This window comes from Tasmannia lanceolata, unplaced genomic scaffold (assembly GCF_043159265.1).
Source record: "Tasmannia lanceolata isolate RefF3 unplaced genomic scaffold, GAP_Taslan_0.1 ptg000023l, whole genome shotgun sequence".
Classification (NCBI taxonomy): domain Eukaryota; kingdom Viridiplantae; phylum Streptophyta; class Magnoliopsida; order Canellales; family Winteraceae; genus Tasmannia; species Tasmannia lanceolata.
The window spans coordinates 3,531,012-3,543,189 of NW_027518700.1; the positions used below are offsets into that span (position 1 = coordinate 3,531,012).

General features: G+C 37.8%; 1 protein-coding gene and 1 long non-coding RNA gene across 2 annotated transcripts; one reads left to right on the forward strand and one right to left on the reverse strand.

Annotated features, from left to right (window-relative positions):
• Positions 1–160: 160 nt before the first annotated feature.
• On the reverse strand, positions 161–4,230 carry LOC143856800 (uncharacterized). The gene is made up of 3 exons (XM_077367086.1): positions 4,136–4,230; positions 1,634–2,003; positions 161–1,438 (listed from the first exon to the last, which is right to left on the reverse strand). The coding sequence occupies exons 2-3, from the start codon at positions 1,718–1,720 to the stop codon at positions 407–409; spliced, it is 1,119 nt and encodes a 372-aa protein (XP_077223201.1). The 5' UTR covers positions 1,721–2,003; positions 4,136–4,230; the 3' UTR covers positions 161–406.
• Positions 4,231–8,993: 4,763 nt separating this feature from the next.
• Positions 8,994–11,166, forward strand: LOC143856532 (uncharacterized). Its single transcript, XR_013238260.1, has 3 exons — positions 8,994–9,150; positions 10,719–10,921; positions 11,003–11,166. It is a non-coding gene; the product is annotated as an uncharacterized LOC143856532 (long non-coding RNA).
• Positions 11,167–12,178: the final 1,012 nt, after the last annotated feature.

The following is a 12,178-nucleotide window of genomic DNA, read 5'->3' on the forward strand; positions in this document are numbered from 1 at the left end:
GTTTTTAGGGCAGATAACTAACTTGGCTAGCTGTCAAGATTTGCTAGCTATATCTCCTTCCTTTTATCTCTCCATCAGTTAGAATCTTAAGACTGTAAGAGATCACTTGTAATTTTATATATACTCTTCTCCAAAGTAAATGCAACATTAGTCCCAGCAATCTGTTTTTATTACATCTCAATCACACTACAACGTATGCCTACTGAATTATACAGAAAATGAATCTTCAGTTCAATATGCTGAAACAAAAAAAAAATGGAAAAAATGAAGCTCTTCAAAAGAGCTATAGACTTCTCATAGACAACCATGGACTGGTAAACATGAAACCCTTCAATGTGGAAAGAATATAAGGAACAAGAATTGCAAAAGGGAGAACAGATGAAACAGATCTCTACCTCCCTGACTCTTACCTTTTACACTCCCCTCTCAAGGCTGCGAACTGAGCTGCCAAATCATCGTAATCCGGCAGCTTAGGATGCACATGCCTGCCATTTACATCAGGTTTAAAAGACGTGGCACGAATGGGTCCCCTGGGAACCTCCTCAGTACGCGTTGGCTCTGGTGGGAGTGACATAGCCCTAGTTGGAGGAAGAGCTGATATTGGTTTTAAGCGAGTTTCAACTTTTATTCTTTCAGTTGGAGATTCATCGGAATCAGCATCGCGGTGTATCAGATCTTTCAACCTTAGTCCTATCTTGCTATCATCAAAGGTAGTCTTTTTCTTACTGTAATGTATCAAAAGTTCATCCATGTACATCTCCTCTTTGTCTACTTCATTACAATGGCTAAAGATGCTCCTCACACTTTTTTTCCTGTCACTTGGATTTCTGCTTGCTTTTACATTGCTGCCGGTTGGGTCATTCTCACGAACAAGTAGTTTCAGGTGCTTCCTCCAAAGAGATCTCCTAGGCTTTTCATCATGGTCCTCATCTGCACAGAGATTCGACTTTGTTTGTCCTCCCACCTGTCTGCCATGGCTGATATGATTAGATATTACTTGGATCCTCTCAGGTATGTTATGATCAATTGCGCTCCCACTGTTTTTTAGCGACAGATCAGTAAGCCCATTACAATTAGAACCATTATGTGGGGCCTCTGAATTAGTCCTGTTCCTTCCAGTTTTTGCTTGGATTTTCAGTGGTATGTTATGATCAATTGCGCTCCCATTGTTTATGTTATGATCAATTGTGTTCCCATTGTTTTTAATTGACCGATCGGTGAGCTTGTTACGGTTGGAACCAGTATGTGGGGCCTCTGAATTAGTCCCGTACCTTCCGTTTTTTGCTTGGATCTCTGGTATGTTATGATCAAGTGCGCTCCCATTCTTTCTTATCAACAGATCAGTGAGTTCTGCTCTTCCATGCCATGGAATCTCCTGTTTGCCAATGACTGTATCGTCCTTGCCATCGTGGGAAAGCCTGTATTTTGTAGCTCCATCCTGCAAAATCCTCAGATATCTTTCAAATGCCTTTTGCTTTTAGTGAATTACAAGGGTTTTGGATAAAAGTAAATGTATATCTGTTTATAAACCATGTAAAGAGGTGCTTAGAAAATTAAATTGTTCCAGTCTATTTGGACTTCTTATGTAAAATGGTACATACAGAGTTGCATAGAAATATTTTATGACACTTACATATGTAGATGCCGGGGAATTAGAAACCCTCTCTTTCAAGGCCTTGGAATCCCAATTTATAGAGAACTCTTTAGATATATCTCGCATTAACTGCAGCTTCTGATCTGTTGAAGGAGGCTGGGATGCTATTTTCTCAAGAAACTATCAATACCAAATCAAGCTATTTTAGAAAAAAGCATTTAGACAATCTGGGAATTATGTTAAAAGTGAAAGTGTTGATAATACCAATCTATTCACCGATGATTCCAGGGCATTCCCATATCGCTCTGTGAATATCTGCCTTAGATCGCGTAATTCTGGTAAATCAGCAAATCTTGCTGCAGCATACATTAGACTTGATGCTGCCTCCCTGCTATCTGGAGGGCAATCCCTGTTTGAAAGATAAAAAGAGGAGATATATTAACTAGTGACTTCATCACTGTTGGATGCTAAGCTGAAAAGGAAAAGGAAAGTGACCTTCAATTCTAAACAATGTGCAAAATTGTTTCATATAAGGGACTTGCATTATGTCAACAAATGAAGTCTCTGTAAAATTCCTCATTAAGAGCCTGATTGGGTACAATATAATTTTTTTTTTCTGATATCTTTTATTGCGCATGCGCAAAATATTATATACTACAAGAGATCAAATATTTTTACCAGTTATTTTCTCCTTGCAGATATTCACAATATATTCATTTATGGAATAATCTTTCATGAACGATGGTATGTTTACTGTTTCTGCAATAGAAACATATTTATAATTTATCCAATCAAACTAGTGGAGAGCTGAGTTGTGGTATCTCAACTGTCAGAAGTTTTATGCATACATACCTCAACTCTTAGTAGGTTGTTTAGAGAGTGAATTTGAATCAACAGATACAGAGACATTCTTGGGCATAGATAGACTCGAATCCTCACAATTTTGAAGTCAACATGTTTTTTCTCTATGGAAATATTTTCATTTAATACACGTAACCTGAGCAGATGAGCCCATCTTTACGGTATTCATTATGATTTTTTTCCCTCATTTCCATCGATGCAAAGTAATGGCTTGCGAGCTGAATATTCTGCTTCTGCTTGAAAATGCTGATCGGGTAATCAAGAAGATGAGATGAAAATATGAAGCTTAATAGTCAAAATTACAAGAAGGGAAGGAATATTCTGCATATGCAAAATTTGGCCCATCCAACAACCATGCTCATCATAAAAAAGAGAACTGTTCAGTTTGCAGAAAATATAATCATGCTATCCACTGTGATCCCCACCTATGGGCACAGTTTTATCTCATACATCAATGGGCTTAGTTGTGTATGATTTCTAGTTTTAAATGTACCTAATGCAAGGATACCAATTTTATTCCAAACCAAACAAAAAGTGGTAACAGAACTAGAGAAATCAACACCAAAAGTGCTTCATTTTACCTTAATTTCCCCTAGTTTCTGAAATGTAAATATTTAGGATAGGACTCTAAATTTAATAACAACCTTGAGGACATGGTTCAATGAACCACAATGAAGATCTTGAATGAAACGATGTGCAAAAAGAAGATTGGGTGATAGTATGGCACGAGTTTGCCAATCAAAACACAAGTATTCTCTCGCCATTCAAAAAAAAGCACATGCACACACAATTGTTCTCCTAAGTGGCCATGGATTTTCAGATCACTCAAATATATCTAATTTCTCTTTTTGGAATTTCTTCCAGTTAGTGGTTGTTGCTTGTGCACAACATATAGAGATTTTCCCTTAAATCTTTCTCTCATCACACAACTTAAGGCAAATACCCTCACACAAAGTGGGATATTTGTCAACCACATGTTGAGATCCACATCAAGTTGACTCATTTGTTGATGTGGCATGACTCATCCTCTCTCAAAGTTCTCAATGCAGAAGACATATATTTGATAAAAACATCTATTTAAAAATTATTTTTTGTACAAAATATTAATTATAAATATAATTTTACAAATCTATGCATGTGAGTATGTGAAATATGTGCCTGGGATTTATCAACTTATTATCGCTATCAATGTCCACAATCAGATCATCATGGATCTCCAATCGAGGGCTGATAGCCACGCGATCCAACCCTCAACTTATATATAGGAAGGAACAAAGAAAAATTCAAAAAAATCACCAATCTTTGCTGGTCATCGGACCATTATCGAGGTAGCTGATACATTGGCTAAGGAGGGGATTGGCCGATATTCTATCATTTCGTCTATGGACTTCCCTATCTAGTGGAGCTATAGTCTTTTTTGTGGTTTATATGTTGGTTTTGCTTGTCATCTGATCTCGGTCTGTGAGTGTTTGCTTGTAATTTAAAGTGTTAGAAAAACATGAAGCACACTAGCAATAAAAGCCATAGATTAAATAGTATGATTAAGTCTGCACTCTGCAATGTGCGGCCTTAAATGCCAATGCTTGAATACTAGACGTGACAAGAATCTAATAAATGGTAAGCCTCAGAATGATGAAGATAAATTATTTATCTGATCTAAAGCCATGTGGCATTCATTACCTCTGCTTTTGCATGCTTGAAAGCTGCTCCAAAATACAGCCGCAAAAATACTCTATTAAATCATAACAGAAAGAAAGGTTCATCTCAATTACAAGTCCTTCAGCCTGTTTTACAACCAAACCAAAAAAAAAGGCTTTTTAAAGAGCATATTTAGATTCGGATGAAATGTAGTTCCTTATATAACAACGACGATATGTGTGCGCATTAATGAAAGTGCTAGCAGTATAAACAGTAACAAAATAAATGACGGAATGGCTACAACACCATGGCTAGCTAGCCCTTCAGTGGGAGATTGCAACATTTAACAGAATTTATAAACTAAACAAGGACTATTATGAAGCTAGAAAGGAGGAAATGAAACAGTAAAGCAAATCATTTATTTTGGAATAAAATTAAAAAGATGAAATGAAACCATTCGAAAAAAAAGGACGAAATGAATAGCAGAAATTTGCAAGAAAGATCAGTTTATCAACTGGCGGGAAATGATACATTTACAAAGCAGGAAGGTCACAAAATGAAAGCTCATCTGTGAAACAACCAATTACTCCAAAAGCTTAAGCTATTAGAGTTGATGCTACTTAATCATTTATACTCCAACATCCCCCTCATGTGTGACACCTCTTTTTTGAGTTGCTGTGGATTATCAACATCAAGGACTTGTTGGGTTTTGATTCTTTTGAACCTAGGAGCTACCCGTGAGGCCATAGCTCTGATACCATGTGAAACAATCAATTACTCCAAAACTTAAGCGCCTCTTCGTTTCAGATTATGACAACTGATTGTCAGCTCTAAACCTATTATTGGACTCAAAATTACATTTAATTTGAGTCCAATATTAGTTGTGGGCTTACAATCTGTTGTCATAATCTGAAACGAGCAGGGCATAAAGTATTAGAGTTGGTGTTATTCAATCATTTATACTTCAACATCACTGATGCTGGACAATCAATTTTAGCCTTCTGATTAAAGGAAAAAAATGCGAAAGAAAAATCAAATTGATGGATGTTGATGGGCTTTGATTCATTCAGATGACAAGAACTAGAGGTTAGGAAATGAAAGGTAGAAACCAGGATTCTTCTTTACCAATGAAATCCATTTCAAATGCATACAAGAGGCACAAGAAAGATCAGAAAAATGTTAGGCAATACAGATGAGTTCTATTTCAAAAATCTATAGAAAATTCGGCTAATTCTTCAGTTTCATGGTAAAAATAAAGAAAAATTCCACATAAAAAATTCGAAAGAAAAACAAAAAAGAAGAGAGGGATGAGATTAGTTGAAAAATCAATAGAAAGTTGGGATGATTCCTCAATTTCATGAAAAAATAAAAAGAAAAAGAAAATTCACAACGAAATTTCCAAAGAAAAACAAAAAAAGAGCAGAGAGATGAGATTAATTACTCTGCCATAGGCATTGATTTCGAAACCGTTCTTTAGTAGATCAGAGATATCCTTCTTTAGGTATTTGAGCATGGCATTCCTCTTCCTCTTGATCACGTTGATTCGAGTTCTGATAAGCTTGATAAGCGATTTGCTGATAAACCCATAAAAAAAACAGCCAAGAAAAGGAAGAAAATTAAGATCAAAATGAGATACAAAAAACCCTAAATTCAAAGAAGAACTAATGTCCTAAAACATTATATAAATCTTCTTGCCATACCCTTTTGAGGAAAATCCCCATCCAAGCAGATCCTCCAACATCTTCTTTATTCTATTTTTGTTCTAATCTCTGAAGAAAATTAGATCAGAGAAAAAAAAGAAGCAAAGAAACAAAAGCTGAAATGAAGAGAGAGAGAGAGAGAGAGAGAGAGAGAGAGAGAGAGAGAGAGAGATTCCCTCCCGCGGCAAACCCTGTTTTTGAAATTCAGTTAACCTCACGGTATCGAAAACCCTGATATTCCGGTTCTTATGACGAAAATACCCTTCGTGGCCGTTAGGATACATGGATTTTATAATCCAGGTTTTTGCAAGCTAAAACTTAGATATAAAATCCAGGTTTTATAATCCGGGACTGCAAAATCCAGGTTTTAGTTTTATAAAATCTAAGTTTTAGCTTGATTTTACAATTCTGGATTATAAAATCCATGGATCCAAATGGAACATTCTTCTTCTTTCCCAGTTGATGTTTTTCTGGGGGTATGATATCATCACAACCTAGTTTTAATAATTGCACAAACTCAGCTTGCATTTTCTTTTTGGGATAATTACATTTACACCCCCTCTAGTTTCTGACACATCCACTTCAACCCCTATAGTTTAAAAAGTGAAAAAGATATCCCCTCTAGTTTCGTTTTGTTTAAGGTTTGCCCCCTCAGCTGAAGGTTCGTCAATAGATTGAAGAGTTAGGATGATCCGATGGATCTGATTTTTTGGGCAAACCCTATCTATGTCAGGACCCATCAAATGAACGCTTTGGATCATCCAAATAATGTGGGCCCATACCCGAATCCAAACACTACCAAACGCTTTGGATTCGGGTATGGGCCCACATTATTTGGATGATCCAAAGCGTTCATTTGATGGGTCCTGACATAGATAAAGTGTGCCCAAAAAATCAGCTCCATCGGATCATCCTAACCCTTCAATCTATGGACGAACCTTCAGCTGATGGGGCAAACCTTAAACAAAACGAAACTAGAGGGGATGTCTTTGTCACTTTTTAAACTATAGGGGTTGAAGTGGATGTGGGGTGTAAATGTAATTATCCCTTTCTTTTTTAATTAGCTTGTGAGAGCTTTTTGGGAACTGTACTTTAATTTAGTAAAAGACAAGAAGGGTTAGTGTAATTATTAAAACAAGGGTGTGCTGGTATCATTTCCCATTTATTATTAATGAAATGACGATCTACCTTTGGAAGATCAATCAATGATGTACTGCTTGTGGGCCCTATAGTTTGGCACTTTTGTGGCTGTTAATGTGGGGCCCTCCTTTGTTTGATCAAGATTGTCCATGTGGTAGTTCATACATTGGATCGATCTCACAACAATCATCCGATCAAATGTAATTTTGATTATAGAATATGGCCCGTCCATCTGTTGATAAATTGTTCATTTATAGCCTCTCTGTAACTTAGGGGTGCAACTTGGGTTGATTTTTTGGAATTCGGGTTGAGCTTTTACCTTACAATTGGGTCGGGTTCAGGTTGATTACAATTCATTTTCTTACAAAAAGCTGAACCCAACCTGACCCAAGTTGAACCCTAGGGGTGGACATGGTTCCGGTTCGAACCGAGGAACCGAACCGAACCGGCACATATGGTTCGGTTCGGTTCGGTTCCATAGTTATATGGTTCGGTTCCGGTTCTAATAACCTGGAACCGATGGAAATTCGGTTCGGTTCTGGGTTTGGATCCCGGAACCGAGAACCGAACCAAGAACCGACCCACCTTAAAACCCTTAGTCAGACTGGAAAACAAGTTTTTTAATCTCAGCACTTGCCCAAATATTTTTAATCTCACCAAACAAGCCTTAATATTTTAATGGCAGGAAAGAAGATGTGGGAATCCTTTTTGTTTTTAATATTAACTTGAAAGTTTTTGTAAGTGTAAGAAGAAAGTGAAAGGCTTTTAAAAATAGTAAAATATTATGAGAGTAGTTTGTATAACGCCCCCACAAAGTCATATTCATCATTTCATTAGAGACTTTTGTGCTCTGCTTTTCCCATAATGATGATGACAAGCTGGAAACAAAAAATTATTCTATCTCAAGAAAAGAAAACCAAACATTCAAACAACTATTGTGAAGAAATTCCGTTGATTTGATGAAGATCGGGTAAACCCAGAACCGAACCGAACCGAACCGATTATATATGGTTCTGGTTCGGTTCGGTTCCAAACTTATATGGTTCTGGTTCGGTTCCAATTTCAGGGAACCGATTATATATGGTTCGGTTCTGGGTATACCCCAAAACCGAACCGAACCGAACCATGTCCACCCCTATTGAACCCCTCTCTATTATACAACAAGCCCTATTTGGTAACTGAATTGAATCCTATATAATAGGATTTCACCTCCATCCCAAATCAGCCCATTCACCTTTCCCTGAATGGCTGAGATTAGTACAAGAACGATTAGGAAGCCAGACATTGTCTAGATCAATGGTAGGATGTAAATTTTAAGTCCCAAAAAGGGACATGTATGTGAAATCAAAGTCATTGAACTTGTAAATTATAAGTGGAATGCTAGACTCACAGGCGCCCTTGTAAAAAAAGGTTAAAAGGGGACCCCCATTGGTCAATACCCCGCCAAACCTAAGCTTACCTACCAAAAAACTAAAAAAAAAATGGGGGTGACCTTTTACTCCCTTTTTTGCAAGGGCGCCTGTGAGTCTAACATTCCTCAAATTATAAGAAGGTGACACATCTCATTGTGCAAGATTAAGAACTACAAAAAGCTTTTCTTGGTAGAACCCTAAACAGGGCTTGATGGATCAAAGGTGTAGATCATCTGATCATGGAGTTGTCATGAGGCACAAGTGGGTCCCAATAAGTCTATGATCTAAAGGCCCCTCTTTTTGGCATTTACACATATATTTACCCACAGGAAATTATGTACGGACATCCACCTAATCCTTCAAGAGGACTCTCAGCCGTTACAAACTAAACTACAATAAGAGAAGCTTCATATCTACACTAACTTATTTTGATATTGGCACCTTTCACTTACCATTACCAAATTCTTTGATCAACCGACAGTCAACCAAACAGACCAAAGAGAGTGGCACTATCAATCTCCGAAAGAGAAATGTTGAAGAGGACATGGACTTTGTCTCACATTGCCAATTGTTTGTGAATTGTGATGGGGTCGATAAACCCAATGTCTCAAACAAGGTACCAATTTTGCCTTTGCCTTGGTGTTTTTAGCTCCTTACTCCCAACGTCAGACGGGTAGGTTTGAAAAGTAGCTTAGAATTGGCAGTTGAACACTCAAACCACATCAAACACCTCTTTCTCATGCCAAAATTCTCTACATCTCCAACATGATCTCCAAACTACCTTTCTCACTCCCTCAAAATCATGGTATTCTCCTCTCTCTCTCTCTCTCTCTCTCTCTCTCTCTCTCTCTCTCTCTCACACACACACACACACACATGCACAGAGCCACAGACACACACAAACACAAACACCATTAGACTATGATGTTTTAACTGGAATTTGAATTGGGTTTTTTTGTTATTGGGTTTTTTTGTTCTTCTGGATTGCATTCACCCCCCTCTCTCTCTCTCTCTCTCTCTCTCTCTCTCTCTCTCTCTCTCTCATGCACAGAGCCACAGACACACACAAACACAAACACCATTAGAATATGATGTTTTAACTGGAATTTGAATTGGGTTTTTTTGTTATTGGGTTTTTTTGTTCTTCTGGATTGCATTCACTTCTCTCTCTCTCTCTCTCTCTCTCTCTCTCTCTCTCTCTCTCTCTCTCTCTCGCACAGACACACAAACGCCATTAGAATATGATATTTTAATTGAACTCTGAATTGGGTTTTTTTTTTCTTGGTGGATTGCAGTCTCTTCTTCCTCTCTCTCCCTCTCTAATGCAGACACACAAACACCATTAGAATGATATTTGAAGGCTACTCATATTAGCACTACCCTGTTTTAATGGTTACACAAATTCAACCTGTCTTTTCTTTTCTAATTGGCTTCTTAGAGTGTTTTGACTGCTGATAGTGGCACTACCAATGTGTTGATGATTGCACAAATTCAACCTGTCTTTTCTTTTTTAATTGGCTTCTGGGAGCTTTTTGGCTGCTGATAGTGGCACTACCATGTTTTGATGATTGCACAAATTCAACCTGTCTTTTCTTTTTTAATCGGCTTCTGGGAGCTTTTGGCTGCTGATATTGGCACTACCATGTTTCAATGATTGCACACTTAACTTGACTTTTCTTTTTAAATTGGCTTCTGGGAGCTTTTTCGCTACTGATATTGGCACTGCCATGTTTTAATGATTGCAATAACTCAACTTGTCTTTTCTTTTTTAATTGGTTTCTGGGAGCTTTTAGGGAACTGAAATAACATCTGATAGCTCTTTAAATAATAAAGACAAACTAAGTTAGTGCAATTATCAAAACATGTTAGTGTCAATATCAGCCCTCTTTCTCATCCGCAGACACACAAAAACCATTAGAATATGATATTTTAGCTGAACTTTGAATTGGGCAAAAACCATTAGAATATGATATTTTAGCTGAACTTTGAATTGGGCTCTCTCTCTCTCTCTCTCATCCACAGAAACATAAAAACCATTAGAATATGATATTTTAACTGCACTTTGAATTGGGTTCTCTCTCTCTCTAATCCACACACACACAAAACCATTATAGAATATGATTAACTGCACTTCGAATTGGTTCTCTCTCTCAGTCACTCTCTCTAATCCACAGACACACACAAAACCATTACAGAATATGATATATTTTAACTGAACTTTGAATTGGGCTCTCTCTCTCTCTCTCTCTCTCTCTCTCTCTCTCTCTCTCTCTCTCTCTCTCTCTCATCCACAGACACACACAATGACACAAAAACCATTAGATTTGATATTCTAACTGAACTTTGTTTTTTTTTTGTTTGGTTGGATTGCAGTCTCTTCTTCCCATTTTGGTTAGGTCTTTGTTAAGGCTCTTGAGTTCGCTGGTGAACCGTCCGGCGGAATGGGTCACGACAATCCTCTATTACAGCGATCTCCTCCCACGAAACAGAAACTTGGAGCGTATGGTCCGAAACGATCTCCTCGACCGCGAAAACTACCTCTTCCATTTCCTCATCAACATGTTGAGATGCTTCTGGTAGCAACCATTTTCGCTTGCCTCTTCCCTTTGATTTCTTTTCTATATTACTTTTTTATGTTCTTAACCTTTCTTTTGTAGATAAGTTGGGGTTTGGCAGAGACTCCTACCGGTTTATTAGAATAAGAGAAAGATGTTACGTTCATGAGTACAGGTCTTGACATGTAATTCTATGAGTAATGCTTATTTTTCAAAATGCTAAGCTTATTTTAATGAGGCAAAATGCATCAAAGTTAATGAGGTCATTTTTTTGTATGGCCATCGATGGTCGATTGATAATAGCCTAAGAAATCATTGCTTGTTGAAGTATAAATGATTAAATAACACAAACACTAACCACTTAATTAGCTTTTCTAGTAATTTGGTTGTTTCACATGGTATCAAAGATGCTGCCTCACAGCAAGTCCTGGGTTCTTTCTTTCTTTTTTGAGAAAATAAAGATTTCATTCCCTACAATGTGTTGGGGACAAGATGTCCCCCATACAATGTGAGGGACCAATACAATGACTCCACCATACGTGGGAATTACAAAAGAAAATAAAGGATCAAAGTCCAGTTATCAGCCCTGTATCAATAACGCGCAGAGCTGATGAAGCAGCGTCACCCTTGGCAAGCTCGTCCGCCATCGAATTAGCTGAACGATACATATGACGAATAGATGGTTTGATTTCACGGATCAGATCTCGGATTTCGTCAATTAGATGGGCAAGCCTCCAAGGGCCCGCACATTGATTCCTAGCCCAAGCAATAACATTAGATGAGTCGCCCTCCACAATCAGGGGTCCGAGATTATGTTCGGCATACCATTTTAATCCGAATAAAAGCGCACGAGTTTCGGCGTCATTCACGTCACAAATTCCAGCAGGGCTAAACCGCTTTTTTGCAAGGGCGACTGTGAGCCTAAACTTGGGGCCTCTTCGGGTTTCTTCTCAGGTTTTCCTTGGGGTCTTTTTCTTGGGTTTTCTCTTGGGATTTTCTCTTGGATTACTCTCTTGTACGGTCTTGGGTTGAGAAACGGTTGCTGGTTTTGAGTTTGGTTTAATCCATTGTAAACATCGTATATTGTTTTCTCATAGTGGAAGATCATGTTTCTTGCCCGTAGAGTAGGCTTGACCGAACCACGTAAAATATTAGTGTTCATCTTGTGGCTTGTTTTTGTGATTTATCTTTTCTGTTTAATTTGTGCACGGTCAGATCGGATTTGCCCGACTGATTCTCTCAAAATTCTGAAATTGTAAGAGCCTTTCACAGCTGACT

What these genes read in the sequence shown, in the direction of transcription:
- LOC143856800 (XM_077367086.1), bottom strand. Translation starts at nt 1,720, where the DNA reads ATGCGAGATATATCTAAAGAGTTCTCTATAAATTGGGATTCCAAGGCC. An exon ending in ATTCCCCGGCATCTACATAT is followed by an intron (nt 1,439 to 1,633) that starts GTAAGTGTCATA and finishes AGGATTTTGCAG; the next exon opens with GATGGAGCTACAAAATACAG.